At 35.5% G+C, this 18684-nt stretch overlaps 2 protein-coding genes across 2 annotated transcripts in view; one reads left to right on the plus strand and one right to left on the minus strand.

Annotated features, from left to right (window-relative positions):
* Positions 1-18684, plus strand: part of ppp1r14d (protein phosphatase 1 regulatory inhibitor subunit 14D) — a 166436-nt gene that overhangs the window by 58061 nt on the left and 89691 nt on the right. The gene's annotated exons all lie outside the window — the stretch shown is intronic.
* The window catches only part of LOC143746450 (pleckstrin homology domain-containing family G member 3-like), a 56640-nt gene that overhangs the window by 6037 nt on the left and 31919 nt on the right, over positions 1-18684 (minus strand). Inside the window, exons 4-15 of the mRNA XM_077238243.1 lie at positions 13546-13646; positions 11029-11098; positions 10906-10952; positions 9314-9491; positions 6575-6706; positions 4821-5003; positions 4082-4174; positions 3922-4008; positions 3170-3203; positions 2957-3058; positions 2510-2542; positions 433-443 (exon numbers count right to left, since the gene is read on the minus strand). Coding sequence (XP_077094358.1) covers positions 433-443; positions 2510-2542; positions 2957-3058; positions 3170-3203; positions 3922-4008; positions 4082-4174; positions 4821-5003; positions 6575-6706; positions 9314-9491; positions 10906-10952; positions 11029-11098; positions 13546-13646 — 1071 coding nt within the window. The remainder of the gene's footprint in view (positions 1-432; positions 444-2509; positions 2543-2956; positions 3059-3169; positions 3204-3921; positions 4009-4081; positions 4175-4820; positions 5004-6574; positions 6707-9313; positions 9492-10905; positions 10953-11028; positions 11099-13545; positions 13647-18684) is intronic.

Below are 18684 nucleotides of genomic sequence, written 5' to 3' on the forward strand. Positions count from 1 at the left end.
GCTCAAAAGTGACAGTAAAGACATTTATAATGTTACAAAAGATTGTATTTCAAATAAATGCTGATCTTTTAGAACTTTAAATTCAAAGAATCCTGAAACAAAATGCATCACGCTTTCCGAAAAAAAGGCAAGAAAATCAGTTTTCAACACTGATAATCATCAGAAATGTTTAGAATATTAGAATGATTTCTGAATGATCATGTGATTAATATTAATAATAAAAGTTTTTACTGTATTTTTGATCAAATAAATTCAGCCTTGTTGAGCAGAAGAGACCTTTCAAAAACATTAAAATACCTGAATTGTTACAAACTTTTGACCAGTTCTGTACATTTAGTGCCATCATAAAATCCCATACACGAATGAATTAGGCTTGTATGTACTCTAGACATGTGAAAAGCTTGCATTGGAGAGCAAACATGCAAACCTTACCTTAAGCGTGCCTGAGTGACGTCCATGGACAATTAAGATGATGCAAAGATGAAAGACAAAGATAAATAAAATGTTATTAAAATAGCAATTAAGTAACAGATTACCCATCTATTGTTTGTAAAGCGCCCTGATAAAAAGTGATTTTGGTCACACTTTAAAATAAGGTTCGTTAGTTAACAACCTTAGTTAACATGAACTAATAATGAACTGCATGTATACAGCATTTATTAATCTGTGTTAATGTTAATCTCAACATTTACTAATACTTGATTAAAATCTTGTTAACATTAGTTAATGCACTGTGAACTAACATGAACCAAAAATGAACAGTATTTTTATTAACTAACGTTAACAAAGATGAACAAATACAGTAACAAATGTATTCCTCATGGTTAGTTCATGTTAGTTAATACATTAACTAATGTACCTTATTGTACAGTGTTACTGTGATTTTACTTATTGTACAGTGTTACTGTGATATTCTGATTGCACATAACATGGCATTAAAAATGTGTGTTTTGCCAAGTCTATGCAAAGATAATTAAATCAACTGCAAACTTGGACACTCCCCACTGATTTCCAAGACAGGAACAGTGAAAGCCGAAGTTGGAAATGACTTAATCTGGAAGGTGTGAAAGAGTGTGTGATGAGTAAAGATGAAACTGCTTGGATTTTCTGAAAATTATAATGCATAATGGACTCGTGCTGATGGCGAGCCAGAAACAGGTTTGTGGACTGAAAGGAACTGGCGCATGACAAAGCCTCAGGCTGATGGGCTTCATAATTAACATCATTATGTGTGCGGGTGGAGGACCGGGGATGTGGCCTTTGATCCGACGCAGGAGGACGACTCGAGTCTTGTGTGTCTTTGATGCTAAAGCGGGCAGAGGGACCACAGCGCATACGGGACACGTGTCTCCCACATGAGCGGAAACAAACACGACGCACCTGCCGTGAGTCCCAGATGACAGGGATATGATTAGAAACTTTCTTTGTTTATCAACCGTATCTCTGATCTTTTGTATAGCAGGGCTTCTTTAATCAATCAGGCATTCAAAACGGCATGTATAGTGGGAGAAGGAAGAAAAAATCTTATTTTATTTGCATATATTTTGTTTTCATCAAAGTGCATATATTTGCTAATACAGCAAGATGATGAATTTTTTTTGTTAAAGTCGCCCTGTAGTCAATCATTTAAACCCTTAAAACACACCTGTGATACCCAAAATGACACATTTAAAATATTTTCCTTTAAAAAAAAAATCGTCATGCTTTAAAATATCTTGAATGTAACTCGATGTGCCTCATTTAGTATACACGGTTCTATGAATATGCAAATGAGCCCCGCCTCCACTCACTCACTCACTCACTCAGAGATCCACTCGTTGACGATCACACGTTGATCTGATTGGTTACAAGGTAGTTTGTGACGTCAGAAACACCAGCGATTTCAAACCGTGTTTTTAAAACTGTCTATGGTTCACTGCAGTTTTAAGGAGAAAATACTCAGCAATGCTGTCGACTTATGAATGACTCTGTAATGACTTAAGTTCAATGGAAGACAATCTGACTGTCACATGATTAATATCTCTGTTTCCATCCACCGATTTTTATGCATAATACCTTCGAGGTACTGCTTAAAAAAAAATGCTCGATGGAAACACCAATATGTGCGTAAATTCTAATCATATGGATTAAAAACTTTAAGCGGATACATTTTTTATACTATGCACAAACTATGATGGAAACATCCCTCAAAATCTTTTGAGAAAACTGATTGGATAACTATACTAAACAGTGGACCAATGGCGTCGCTGATGGAAACACTGCTTTATTCACAAATGTTTTATTCGATTGACCAAGTTAAATTTGCAACTTTGGATGGAATCACTTTTTACATTTTGGCAAATTGGTAATGAATTCATGAAATCTAATTCTGGGTTATGTTTAAGAATGGTGTTTCATGCTGACTTTTTTTCAAAAAATCATATGTTTTTATGCGATTCCCAAAATTTATTTGAAACGAGCCCCGTTTTGTGGTCTCAAAATGTTTCACACAACAAAGAAAAACAGTTACCTTTCGTGCTTCGTACAGTTCGTTTCCCCGGTTCTGTCAAAGATAAAAAGGACAAGTTAAGTCACCATGAAATCAAAACTGACCATTCTTAGTTCTTTAATGTAATATTGCAGTGTTTATTATAAATGATTTATCGGTTTTAAATTCATCGTAATCTTAAATCAGAATAACTTCCTCTTGCACCATCTCTTCTCTGATGAAGTGGGTGGGGCTATAACCTGTCACTCACATGAGATCAGCCAATAGCAAACCACAACCATCCAATCAATTCTCTACAGACAAAATTAAGCCCCGCCCACATGTGTTCTAGTTCCAGAGGCGTTTCACTCGGATACAAGTCACAATAGAGAAGAAAATATGATCGCCAACTTAAAACAATTATATAGTGTAAATTTAGTTGTTCATTTGAACTCTCACTTATATGAGCGAAGAATCAGATTCACTCACCAGAACGTCTCCGTTCCTTCAGTGAAACGCCAGAGAAATCGTCGGTCTTAAAGGACGCCGCTTTCTTCAGTCTGTCTGGGCTGTAACGATACTTTACTGGACCTGAGAAGAAGAGAGAACGAGTAAAAACAAAACAGATTGACAACAATAGTAACGTTTCTGTAAGAGTTTCTGTAAGAGTTTCTGTGCATTAAATGTTGAAAATCAGCTCACATGTTGAGTCCATGTCCAGGATGGCGTCTTTGGCCTGAAAGTAATTGCAAAGCAAAGCCATTGTTTAATACAATATAGCCGATTCAGATTTCACTTTTTAACTTTAGTTAGTGTGTAATGTTGCTGTTTGAGCATAAACAACATCTGCAAAGATACAATGCTCAAAGTTCAAAGCAAAGGGAGATTTTTTATTTTTTTACAGAAATCGCTTTTTAAGGACTACAACAAACGGCTGGTAGGGACTACAATGAGCTTCTTCACGGGTTAGTGACATCACTAATCCTAAAATTTACATAAACCCCGCCCCCGAGAACACAATTTATAGATTATAACGACAGATTCTGCTAATCAATGACTTGATGATAGTTAACTCCCCATCAGCTACATAAATTCATCAACTAACCGTTCAGAAATGTCCCGTTTCATTCTTACATGCTCTCGAGTCTCTCAATCTTCTCCCGACTCCGGTTTGAACATAAAAGGCTAAAGGTTTTTGTAATTTCTAAATTGAAACACACAAGCTCTTGAAGCTCCGCCCTCTTTGTCGGGAGTAGCAGCTCATAGCTCTTTATCGGGAGTAGCTCACCCTCAAAAAGCACACATTTTAACATGGTAATAAAAATGATCTGTGGGGTATTTTGAGCTAAAACTTCACATACACACTCTGGGAACATCGGACTTATTTTACATCTTGTGAAAAGGGCATTATGGGACCCCTTTAAACATTCATGGATCTGTTCCATGGGACGTACTTTTTGCGGTATAACCGCGTGATGGTTCTCCAGAATGAGTCTCTTTATGTGATGAGCCCAGAGTTTCTTCTCTTCCACGGTTCTGGCCTGTGAAAATGACAACATGATTAAACCAACAAACACAACAAAGCGCTTGCGTAGTTTGTGAGCTCATACACACCTGAACTGTGTGCGGCTGCTTCGGGTGCTTGTAATGCATCACGCTGAACCGAAGCGAATCTTTGGCACTTTCTATCAGCATTAGTGTGGAACACTGAACACAAGCAAAACAAGTTTACCAGCTTCTTCAGATACAATAACCTGTTGATCAGCTAACGAGATGGTGTGCAATTAATTAGACAGATAAACGTCATGCATAAGACAGCAGCAGCAATATGATAAAAGATTAGGATGCATTTGCATAATAAGAAGAATTACTAAAATGTATCATTTCATTTTGGTTTTTTTTTAAGTTGTTGAAAAGCTAATAATTAATTAAATCATAAAATAAAATAAATAAATAAGTAAATAAAATAAATAAATAAATAAATTTATAAATTATAAATGAAAAGAACAAAAAAAGTTAATAAAATTGCTTACTAAAAACGATAAATAATAAAACTATTCAAATGTAAAATTAAAATCAATTAATTAAAAATGAAACGATCAAAATAAAACTTACTAAAATGAAAAAAATAATGAAAATGTAAAAATGAAAATAAATAATTTTAAAATAAAAACAAATCAAAATAAAACACTTACTAAAAATTCATAAAAAATAAATAAATAAATAAATTAAGACACTTACAGTACTAAAAAAAGATTAAATATTTAAGTAAACATTTTAGGTCAAAGGGTTTCAGACCAAAAAAAAAAAAGTTTGATAATCCTTGGTCTAAATAACGCATAATATGATATACCGAGATATGAGTCTTGAAGACGTAATGTTCTCCTCTTTTCCTGGTGATGAGCAGCATCTTATCAAACAGGAAGAGGGTTCTCTCGTTCTTGGCCCGGTGGACGGGGAACGTTCCTTCCAGAACCAGCTCTCCGTAAGTGGCCAGATCAGGACCCTTCCAGTTGAGGAGCAGAGACTGGACCTCCTGCACGCAGAACAGAGTAGAGTAGAGTTGAAAAGAATAGAGTAGAGTAGAATAGAAGAGTAGAGTAGAGTTGAACAGAATAGAGTAGAGATGAATAAAGTTGAACAGAATAGAGTAGAATAGAAGAGTAGAGTTGAACAGAATAGAGTAGAGATGAGTAAAGTTGAACAGAATAGAGTAGAACAGAATAGAGAAGAATAAAGTAGAACAGAGTAGAATAGAGCAGAACAGAATAGAGTAGAACAAAATAGAGAAGAATAAAGTAGAACAGAATAGAGTTGAACAGAATATAGTATAATAGAGTAGAGTTGAACAGAGTAGAAACGAATAAAGTAGAACAGAATAGAGTAGAACAGAGTAGAATAAAGTAGAACAGAATAGAGTAAAATAAAGTCGAGAAGAATAGAGTACAGTAGGGTTATAATAGAGTAGAGAATAACAAAATAAAGTTGAGTAGAATAGAATAGTATAAAGTAAAGTACAGCAGAACAGAATAGAATAAAGTAGAAACTTTTTCGAAAGTAGAAAAATATAGCAGAGTAGAATAGAATAAAGTAGGGTGGAGTAGAATAGAAATAAAGTAGAGTATAATAGAGTAGAATAAAGGAGAGTATAATAGAATAAAATAAAGTAGAGTAGAATAGAAAAAATAGAGCAGAGTATAACAGAGTTAAGTAGAATATAATAAAGTAAGAATAGAATAGAATTAGAATATAATATAAAAAAGTAGAGTAGAATAGAATAGAACATAGTAGAGTTAAGTAAAATAGAATAATTTAATGCTACACAATCAGGTGCAGCTGAACATTTTTCCATGACTTTCATGCAACATCACAATGAACATGGACTAGTAACAGAATCAGTGTCTCTGGAGTATTTAAACTCTACACACATGTTGATCAAAGGCACAATAGTGTCATTCTTGGCTCATTTTGTGCAGTAATCAGTGATCTTTAACCAGCCGTACAGATTCATAACAACAACGTGTGCTGGCCTAGATCCATTAATGAACATCCTCCAGATCATGAGTCATGACTTCATTTTATAATTAATCAAAGAGTATGATAATCTGATGCATGACACTCATTAACATTGTAAATCAAATATAGTCATATTCCATCCGTTAATGCGACATGAGGTTATATCATAATAATCAAGATCATGTCCTTTAAATACCACTATGAGAGTGGACTCTCTTACTCCATTAAGACTGTGACTAATTAATACTTATGTCCTGCATAAAACACCGGACAGGTTGGTGTAATTTTAGTATCACTGAGATGCTACGATAGTTTTTATTAATATTTTGAATTTGTTTTTATACCTTCTGATTTCATTTTAATTTTTGTTAAAGTTTTGGATATTTTGTTGTGTATTTTTGCCTATTCAAATTATCAAAATAAAACATTTACTAAAAAAAGATGACATTTTATTTGTTTACTTGAAATTTAATCCACAATTTTTATTTCAGTTTTTGTTATTTTAGAAATTTTGCATTGGCAACTAGCTGAAATAAAATAATTTTTGACATTTTATTTTATTTCAGTAAATGTTTTTGTAGTGGTCCAGACCTGAAGTCTCACTGCATGCTCGTGTTTTCTCTTCATGTCGTTGATGTACCAGGCGACTCCCGTCATGGTGTCTATGGCCTCGATCACCACATCATACCCGTCCTCCTCACGGCCAAAGTGTTTAGCAATCTCCTTTAGAAGAGCAGAAACACAGTCAGAAAGAAGAGAGATACTGTGAAACACACAGATCACAGGACGACTGCTATAAACCCTGAAGATGAGAGGACAAAACCAAGAAATTGCAAATGAAGACATTTGAACATGCAATCAAATTAGCCATTTTGCATAATTAATCAGGGTAAATCTGTGTGTCCCAAACTGGGGTTTGAGATTTTATGAAAAGTTTGTAATTAATGGAAAATTCAGATGCATAACTAGTTTTAAAATAAAAACAATACAAATAAATGAAAAAATTTAATATCTTTATCTGCGTGTCACGTGACCATTATCCGACATCAGAGGACAGTGAACATGCAAATGTGTTTTTAAATTATTGAAAAATTAACTTAAAATCTTGAATGAAAAACTCAAAGCTTTCTTATGGTGCAACTAACAGTGTTATTTTTCATTAATGTTTTGAATTAGTTTTTATATTTTCTGTTTTCATTTAAATTTTATTTTATTTTTAGTCATATGTGTTTTTTTGTCATTTATATTTTGTTTAAACATGACTGTGTTTGTTCATTTTTATTTTAGTTTTGCTTTAGCTATATTGTTAAACTAAATGAAAATGAGAAATGTTGCCTTGGAAACTAGCTGAAATAACTTATATTTTTTTATCTGTTAATGTTTAGTTTGAGAAACAAACATACCGGTAATTCATGGTTTTATTGAACTATAATAACCCTGGTAAATAGGACCATGCAGGCAGGGAAATTATATTAACTAATAATCACGAACAGAAAGTCGGAAATTCATTGTTTAATCAAATTTTGATGTATAAAATAAAGCCCCACACAACATCATTTCCTACCTAATATTCCCACTACACTATAAATGCCAGTTTATGCTGTTGTGGGAGGAGAGTGAAACACAGTGATGTCAGCAACACTAAATATATACGTTTCTTATTCCTGATGATCTCACTGTGTTTGAATTATGGATGGCACTTCTGGTCTGGGGAACTACTATTAAAAAAGACATATACCGTCCAACATATACATTTGTGGTGTTCTCACGAATTTAATTTACGATATATTCCATTAATAATTCACTGGAATGCTCGAAGAATCTCTCGTTATTCTCCTCAAATCCTCACGTCTCTTTCCAGGTTTGTTTTCACAGGTACATACAATCTATAATCTGTCAAAATGAAGGAAATCACTTTGAAATAGTATCACATAATGCTGAAGTTTAATGAACATTTTTGATTAAGGCAACATATGTTACATAATGAAAGTGAAAGTGAAGTGACACGTATGGTTACCCATGGTAACCCATACTTTGAATTTGACCTCTGCATTTAACCCATCCAAGTAAGTGCACACACATTAGGAGCAGAGTAGTGAGTAGTGAACACACACACACTGCAAACGTGGATACACACACCCGGAGCAGCGGGCAGCCTTGAGTGGCGCCCGGGGAGCGATTGGGGGTTAGGTGCCTTGGTCAAGGACACCTCAGTCATATTCCTGCCGGTACTGGAATCGAACCAGCAACCTTTGGGTCACCAGTCCAACTCTGTTACCATTGGGCCATGAGGTAACCCATACTTGGAATTTGACCTCTGCGTAGATTAATGCCATCTCGTTGTGACACTTTTTTTAACGTATTGTGTTCATAGAGCGAGCCTTTTCACTGATTGTTTACAGCTTAACGGAAGTTACACCCATAATTCACGCAAAGCATCATGGGGCGCAGGAATAGTGTGGATAGTTCAGTCATGAAACTCTAGACGGCACAGGCTGATTGGTCCTTTAGCGGTTAGCAAGCAATCACATCATTACCGCATGGCACAAGCTGATTGGCCAATGCTTGCTCAACATTTAACCCTCTGGTGCGCATTTGCATGTCGGTCAAAAATGACCGAATTGTTATTTTATCTTTGTCAATAAAATGTTTTCTAGTTTGATAATGTTTTTTATGTAATGTTTTGTATTTTTTGGGGATTTTTTTATACTAAATTATATTTAAGCTGTATTTATAATCCATTTATTCACTTTTTGAGCATACACCTAAAAATGTCCAATTTAAACTGTCGTAAATATTGACTGCATTAGAGCACAGAATTAAGTTTGATCTCTTTTCAAAGACGACACTTGCACAAAAATACTATTTTAAATTTTTATGTGAAATATATATTTTCAAAATCACGTTTTACTCTAAAAACGGCAAGAAAATCAAAGCCATTAATCAAAAGTTGTGTTTAAAATGTGAGCTTGATATCTAAAAAAATGAGCTTTCAGTAAGATTTTGTTTGGCTGCAGTACCAAACGTTTCCACTAGATAAAATTCGTCTCCCATTAATTTTCAATGCGCTCATTTTTGACCATGAGGAGCACAATTTTTACAGGACCATTTAACCTTTCCCAATCATGTCCGTGATTTTTTTGTTCACACAGAAAGTGCCAAAACCTTTACCAAGTTTCGTACGATTCCAATGAAGTTAAAAAAATTACAAAAGTGGTTCGTTGTTTTGCTGTAATGTAGTCCTGCAGTGCTATAACCCCTCCACCTCCCCAGCTCCACCTGCCTAGATCTGCTACAGGATTTATGTATGTCTATATATACATGTCTCACGGCAGCGTGTCTGTGTATTAGCAGTTTCTGAAGCAGCAGGTGATACTTCAGGATCCTCTGAACCGGTTTGAGCAGGTAAGAACCCAAAGGAAGAGAGCGCTTGAGCGACGCCTGGCGATCCCTGAAGAACTTGGCCAGAGTTTTATTCCTCAGACAGTCTGTCAACACCGCCACTGAACTACAGACAGAGACACGCACACTTTAGTCTGTGAAGAGACGGATTACTTGCTTCATGCATCAAAAATTTGTATGAATTACTATTTTGCTTGTTTGCTAGAGGCACATGTGGTCCATTTTTTTATCAGTCATGTTGAATCTATGTTAATACATAAACATACAATGACATAAAAAATGTATTGTGGATATGTGTCAAAGGTCATCACCCCTGGTGGTTTGCATGTAGCATCACACTTTGACGAAAAAATACTTTTAAAGACGCAGTGGATGTCATGCACTAAAGGGTTAATTACAACAAATCAAAATCGACTATTTTGCATAATTAATAAACAGTGTAAAAATTCTGTAAAAACTGGGGTTCATGAGTTGATAAAAAGCTAATAATTAAATTAGGGACGCACAATATATCGGTATCGGCCAAAACTTGTTCATTTGTAATATTATCGTTAGATGCGCACTGTTCAACATGATGGTTTTTAATTGCTCAAAATATGATTGGAATCACTTCAAAAAAGGAAAATCCAGTTCAGTGCATCACAAGTCGGTCATATAAGCTACATAAAATTATAATGAGAACATTATTATTGTGTGTTTGGGACATGGATTTGAATGGTGAGACTTGTTTCTGCCATCAGGCTCTCAAAAATTATATAAAAATTAGGATTTGGATTTATCGGCTAACGGCTTTCAGATAAAACAAATTATCGGTATCGGCCAAAATTTTCATATCGGTGCGTACCTAAATTAAATGATAAAATTTATAACAATAAATAAACAATAAAAGTTAAACACTCCCTAAATGTGTTTACCTGCGACATCAGAGAACTTTGAATATGAAAATATGTTAATTTATTGAAATGTTAACTTAAAATCGCAGGGTGACTTAATAAAAAGTTGGTCAAAAAGCTAACAAAAAAAAAAGTTTGGGAATTCCTGTTATAAATGAAGAAACCGGTTTCCTTTTATAGTCTTAATAAAAATCTACCAACTTTCTTATGGAACAACCAGCAGTGTTATTTTAGTGTCACTGAGATACTAATACAGTTTTGATAGTATAGTTATGTGTCAAAAGTCATCACCCCTGGTGGTTTGCATGCAACAACACACTTTGATGAAAAATCTTGTAAAGATGCAGCGGATGTCATGCATTGTCAAGGGTTAAACACAACAAGTGCATGAGATATTATATCTAAACAGTCATAGGAGTCTGAAATTAGTGTGGCAACATCCTAAAACAAACAACCCAACCCAAACGGGACACGTTCTGCATCCCAGCAGGCTAGTGTCACTCAAACTGTCTGTCTGATGTGGTTTATGAAGGACGTTATTGACTCAGAGGAATAATCTGTCACATGCATCATCGCCGGCACACACCGGAGGCAGAAACACACTGATTTAACACACGCTTTACTTACTTAGGGTAGTTTGTACAGTACTGCGTGTAGATCTCGAAATAGTTGCTCTGCAAATGAAATGCGAGAAGTTACAAGTATTGTAAAGGAATCTGAATATTTATAGTTATATTTTGCATTTAGTACCTTGTCCACAAAGCAGCGGGCAATGGCCACAGGATCATTGGCACACATGTCTAAAGACTGTAATAACTCACTAGAAAAGAAAACATAAAACTTTAGCATTTTATTATGGTGACTTATTGACCTAACAATCATGAAAACAAGAGTTTCTTGATGATAATGATAAAAGAAGGTTCCACAAATGACAATGTTTGACTATCAAGGTGTAACACTTTAGAATAAGGTTCCAGTTAATAACAATCATTTACATGAACTAACATTACAACGACCTTATTGTAAAGTGTTAACAATAAATCTTAACTTATGATGAACACAATATTTAACGGGATAAAAATGATCAAGCAACATGTAAATTAAACATGCATTTGGTTATGAGTGATGATAACCAACACATCTGAAGGTTCACACAAAGAGGAAGTCTGGAAATGCAAATCTCACACGGTGGAGTGACACACGTAACACACTTGCCCAGATAAACGCTTCGCTTCAGTGTTTGGTCTCCGTGAGGCACTAAAGACCTGCGGCCGGCAAATATGATCTTCTGATTCATGCTGGGACGAGTGCGTATTGTACATCTTTGATGCATGTACAGTCATTTACAGAACAGAAGCTGTTTAAATCAAGTGTTTTAAAGTTCATTTGTATTATTTTTTTTTTTAAATTAGCAGAAAATGTGATGCTGATGGTTTAAACTACAGATTTAGACTATTAAATCTAGAAATATTTAAACTGAGTTGACGAACAAAATGACTGAATAAAGTAAGCAAATATTCTAACATTACAAGTATTTGCTGTATTTAAATACAAATGGAACAAAAAAAAGTTAAAAAAATGTGAACTTTTCGTCTATGCTGATACACATTTTATATATATATACACACATATACATATATATATATATATATATATATATATACACACACATATACATACATATATATATATATATATATATATATATATATATATATATATATATATATATATATATATATAATTTTGAGAAATGGGCCCAGGCACAAGACGAAATTGAAGACTTGGAGAAGACGTTGAATGTCTAAAAGCGGCACAAAGAATTAACACCGACAGAGCTAGATAAGATCGAAGACGACAAAGATGAGGTCAATACGAAAAAGACAACTAAATGGGCAGTTAACACTTTCAGTGACTTTTTGCGCCAAAGACAGAAAAATTTTGATTTCGAGACATACTCAGCTTCTCTTTTAAATGAGACATTGCGGGAGTTTTATGCCTCTGTTCAGTCTACCGCTGGACGCGAATACAGTGTTGCAAGTTTGATGTGTCCCAGAGCAGGTATAAACCGTCACATTACAAAATACAACATTATAAGTGATAAAGACTTCAAGTCAAGCAATGCCATCTTTAAATCAGTTTTAATGCGCTACAGGAAAAATGGAAAAGACACCGGCGTTCATCATCTGCGTATTACTGAGTCTGACTTGGAGAAAATTAGAAATGCACCTGCACTCTCACCTTTCACACCCACAGGACTTGTAAGAAAAGTTTGGTTTGACATACAGCTGTGTTTTGCACGGAGGGGACGAGAAGGAAACCGTAACCTATCAAAAGAGTCTTTCGTTCTCCGGCAAGACGAGAATGGGAAAGAGTACCTAACGCTGACGCATAACCCAGAGACAAAAACCCACAAGGATCCCACCGCATCGGACAGGGAAAATTTACGAGGATTTATGTTTGCGAGCCCCGGCGACCCACTTTGTCCCGTGGACAGCTTTAAAAAATATCTGTCAAAGTGTCCAGAAAATGCCGGAGTTTTATTTGCATCCGAAACGCATCCCTCTGTGCAAACTCGAGAGCACCGAAATGTGGTTCACCAGGGAGCCGATGGGGCTCAACTACCTTGGCAATTGGGACTCTTTCAGTTCTTTGTCTCTCTCTTTTAATAATGAATTTAAATAAATGTGATAATTCATTCAAATAAAAGCAATCCAATGGCTCTACTTTATTTAAAGCGGACGGAGAGCTAGAACTAACGAGCCGTAACTTAAGAAAATAACCTTCATTTTTACACGTCTGTTAAAAAAATTACACTGTAAACATCAGTTACAGCTTTAACTTATTTTTAACTTGGCAAATAACCGTGGTATAAGCGGGATAATCCACGGCTAGCCATGCATTAAAGGATTTTAATGCACGACGTAGAGGCAATGAATACAATGCAATGTTTAAACACAGAACATCAGTCCTGAATAAATCCATTGCTTATGTCTGAACATGCTTTTGCAAGTATGGTTTAGTTATCAACTCTAAATGACATTACATGCATTAGGAAATCATTTTAATAATATACATTTAATTTTTTATAGATTTAGAGTATAATATAATTTATAGATATAGATTTTTTTTATAGATTTAGAATATAAATCTAAATAATTTTTAGGACCCAATACTGGCTTGACACTGCTGTACTTCGATATAGGTGTGCATTGCATAAAAGCGATAAAAATGTTTATTGCATAAGTCATCATGGTTGAATCTTACCTGTTGAACTCGTAAATGTGTTCAATATTCCCGAACAGCGAACACACTTGTTCTGGTTTGATGGGAAGGTTCCTGGTGTCTATGATGTGTACAAGATAATCCTGCAAATTGGAAAAAGAGCATAAATATTATTTCAGGCTCAACCAATGACAAACTATTCTCCATGTTGATTGGTTGTGTGATGCTTTCAGCAGATCAGCAGATGGCGCTAGAGAACTGAGGAAACCTGTACAAAACGCATTTGAAAACACTTTTACTTGCAAATGCACTGGTCTTCTAAAGCACATAAATGACAGTCATACAGAAATAATCAAAACATTTCATCATAATAAGGAGATCTATTCTGTTTCTTGGTTTTGCATACAAATGGTAGAATGGTGTTATTTTTTGATGTATCATTGACTATAATGCAAATATAATAGTATATGAGTACTCATTGGTATTACTAACTGAGACGTCGCTGTACCATGGTAATGCCACAGTACTTCTTTATAAGGTTAGCTGACTGATATCCAAAAACTAAAGTTGTGTTCAACACTGACAACAAACACAGACACACAAAATAATTGCAATGCATTGATTAAATCCATTGATAAAATTTCAACATTACAAAAATGAAATTCAGATGTTTTTGCATTATAGTAATGAGAATGGCATGAAAATTGTCGAAATAAAAAAGGGCCCCTATTATGCTATTTTAAAGGCTCCTAATTTTATTTTAGTCTCCAACAACTAAAATGCAAAACACTTTGCAATGCAAAAACACTTTAATGTTCTCATAATATCCCCTGCAGCATCAGCTCTGTTCTCTCAGTGTCTGAAACACTTCCATCAAGGATTCAGACTCTCTAAGCTCTGCCTCTCTGATAGCTGCTCTGCTCTGATTGGTCAGAAATCAAAAGCTCATTATCATATCTGAATCTCAGCTCTTGACACACAGTGATGCGTAGAGTAACGATGGCGTGGGTTTTACCGTATCAATCTCATCAGTGGATTTGCTTTGCCAGCAGAAAACAGCGACATGAACAACACAAACCAAACTCTTCCAGTCTCAGATAAACTACAGTGTTTGAGGGCGGAGCAAAGAAACGCTGTTCAGCCAATCAGGTGGCATTATGCAAATTAGCTACAAACCTACGCAGGTTCAGCAACTTTGCAGAGCTTTTACATTCACAAACAGCTATAAAACACACTACATGAAAGTTCATATCCGAAAATCCATAATGGGGCTATTTTATTACTTTATAATTAATTCTAATCTAAGCATATTTTTCAAAGCCTCGAATGGATACTTTGACAATTTTCAATCTGGTTTCCGACCGCACCACAGTACAGAGACAGCGCTCATAAAGATAATAAATGATATTCGCTTAAATACTGATACAGGCAAATTATCAGTGCTGGTATTACTCGACCTCAGTGCTGCATTTGACACTGTCGATCACAAAATACTTCTTGACAGGCTGTAAAAACTGGGTCGGGCTTTCTGGGATAGTCCTAAAATGGTTCAGGTTCATACTTAGGAGGCAGAGGTTATTATGTGAGTATAGGAGACCATAAGTCTGAGTGGACATCCATGACATGCGGAGTCCCTCAAGGCTCAATTCTTGCGCCACTCCTATTCAACCTGTACATGCTCCCAATGAGCCAAATAATGAGAAATAACCAAATCTCTTACCACAGCCATGCAGACGACACACAGATCTACTACACACACACACACACACACACACACACACACACACACACACACACACACACACACACACACACACACACACACACACACACACACACACACACAGCTCTACTTATCCCTATCGCCTAACGATTACAGCCCCATTAACTCTCTGTTCCAATGCATTGATGAAGTAAACAATTGCATGTGCCAAAACTTTCTTCAGTTAAACAAAGACAAAACTGAAGTCATTGCGTTTGGAAACAAAGATGAAGTTCTCAAGGTGAACGCATACCTTCAGTCTAGGGGTCAAAACTAAAAATCACGTCAGGAATCTGGGTGTGTCTCTGGAGTCAGACCTTAGTTTCAGTAGTCATGTCAAAGCAATAACTAAATCAGCATACTATCACCTGAAAAATATTGCAAGAATTAGATGCTTTGTTTCCAGTCAAGACTTCGTGAAACTTGTGCATGCTTTCATCACCAGCAGTGGATTATTGTAATGGACTTCTCACTGGCCTTCCCAAAAAGACCATAAGACAGTTGCAGCTCATACAGAACTCTGAGCAGAACCAGAACATATGAACACATCACACCAGTCCTCAGCTCTTTACACTGGCTGCCAGTTACATAGGATTGATTTTAAAGTATTATTACTGGTATATAAATCACTCAATGGCCTAGGACCTCAATACATTGCAGATATGCTCAGTGAATATAAACCCAACAGATCACTCAGATCATTAGGATCACATCAGCTAGAAACACCAAGTGTTCACTCTAAGCATGGCGAGTCTGCTTTTAGCTACTATACTGGAACAGCTTCCAGAAGAGATCAGATGTGCTCCTACAGTCACATTCAAATCCAGACTCAAAACACTTCTGTTTAGCTGTGCATTTACTGAATGAGCACTGTGCCACTGTTCGTCCGACTGTTTGTACTGTATTTTATTTTATTATTTTATTTTTTTATTCTAATCTGTTTTAATTATTCTGATTTCTTTTGATTATTTTAATTTATTCTATGTAAAGCACTTTGAATTACCATTGTGTATGAAATGCGCTATATAAATAAACTTGCCTTGCCTAGCCCACACACACACACACACACACACACACACACACACACACACACACACACACACACACTAGGAAATGGCTCGACTGCCAAGTTTGGCTGTGATTCAGAGAACTGAAGCTCAGGGAGGAGTTCAACATCCTTCACCCAAAGAGCAAACATAATGAGCAGATATTCTGCATGAGAGCCTCCATTGTACAACAGCATCACATGGACATTCAGCTTTAACACAACACAACACAACACAACACAACACAACACAACACAACAGAAACCATTGGAAATTTGAAAGACAATCAATGCAAAGTAAGTTGAGTCAGGGTGTGGACTGGGAAAACGAGACACTCTTTGCGAGTGTTTGTGTCCATTTGCAGTGTTTGCAATGACCAACAATCTGTCCAGTTTCACCCAAACACATGTCAAACACACAGGAGGGTGTGTATCACCATATTTGGTCATTATCCTGTAGTTTACACTGACCAATGCCAAACCCATTTATTTATTTTAGAAAGCACTTCACAGCTACACACACGTAGTTCAAAAGTGCTCACCAATCCACATATAATACACAATCACTAACTTAACAACAAGAAAAATACACTAAAAACACTCCATTTCAAACAGGAAGTCCATGTGATTATTTAAGGAGCTAAACTAAGAACTGAGAAACACATTCAAGAACCTAATGGACTCCGATTTCAAATTCCCAGACGATCCTAGTAACATATGACATCAGTTTCTGACTTCCTATATCCTACGCCGCTGTAAAAAACACACAGCTCACTAGAGCCCAATTATGACCCATATTTAAGACCCCTCAAACTGGTCCCGCCCACCCATAATAATTATAAACCTCATGATGGAGTAAAACGCTCTTTTCAACAGGAAGACCTTTTCAAAACCTTTCCGGCAATACTAAGTTCAGTGCGACGCAATATTGGTGCAGGGTTCGTACAGATACTGTAAAATGAGACTTTTTAAGCACTACTTTTTTGGTTTTCAAGGACTACAATCAGAGATCTCACTTATCAAACAATATCTTTATTATCTTTTAAATTAAAAAAAAAAATGTAAATTGATAAAAAGAAAATAAACTCATAAAAAAAAAATTGTACAAATAAAGTGCAGCACATGCAATTGGATATTATGACAAAGATAGGGCTTCCCTTATTCAAACGGACCCCCCCCCCCCCCATATCATCATATATATATGATATATATCATATATTTGGATATTTATATGAGCAATATTACACTCATAGCCATGCAAAATGGCTCTTTATCAGTTATCAGACGGGCTGCTGCGTTAATTTTGCGCGAAAAGATTGTTTTATCGCTAAAATGAAACACTTATTTCACATATCTTGTCTTTCAAAAAGCCCTTTTCAAAATAAAGCGGCTTTCAAGGATTTTCTAGGACTTAAATTTCAGAAAGTCAAATTCAAGCACTTAAACGAACCCAGTGGATGGAAAGTCTGTGCATAAGGAAACACATTCCTGTATGAGGAGTGACACCTGTAAAAACCTACGAACCCGAGGAATTCCCGTGTTCAGCAGCGACACATCCTGCAAACGCAGAAGCATTGTGGGAAACGACGGCTGGGATACAACTAGAAAAACACCAGTCAGTGCATGAAGTCCAAAACCTCGACGGCTCGCTTACAGTCAAACCACAATTTATTCAGACACATTCAACATTTCTCACATTATTACAGTTTATTCGCTATAGTTTAGAAAATTGTAATAAAATATGACATGAACTTAGTTGATATTTCACTGGTTTTGTCCGTCCTTCTGTTAGACTCTCACACATGAATTATGTTGAATATCTGTCAGCTGTTAAATTTAACTACACAATTACATAATACCAGTTTAGCTCAACCAATCACCAAGCAATGCTTCATGTTGTTCAGTCTGTGGTGTAAAAAGGTGCATTAGTTATTAAAGAAAAAACATGATCAGCTCAAAGTGTCCGAATCATTTTTGTATAAATAATTTGTATAAATTTTACTGTAAGTCACTGTATGAAGAATTATTGGGTATAATATGTCACAGTTTACTTTATTTTGCTCTCCTCACTTAGTGAGGATAAATAAATGAACTATTGAATACAATAATAAATTAATTCAAAATTTATAATAGAATAAAATCATAAATGCACTATAGTATCCTGCACCCACTAGTAAAAAAATATAAAAATTATATCTGGTGTCTGAATCATTTTTGGTTGGATTGTATGAGTCATGCTGTTTACTGTATGACAACAAACGGATTGCAACACAGAATTTACCAGTAATTTGGAGCTAATGTGTGAACAGTCTCTTACCGCTAAAAAAGCAGAGCGGCGTTGCTTGTATAAACAGCATATTTGTGTATTTAACGG

The sequence above is a fragment of the Siphateles boraxobius genome, unplaced genomic scaffold (genome assembly GCF_051911475.1).
Source record: "Siphateles boraxobius isolate OS27281-9 unplaced genomic scaffold, OSU_SipBor_1 22, whole genome shotgun sequence".
Classification (NCBI taxonomy): Eukaryota; Metazoa; Chordata; class Actinopteri; order Cypriniformes; family Leuciscidae; genus Siphateles; species Siphateles boraxobius.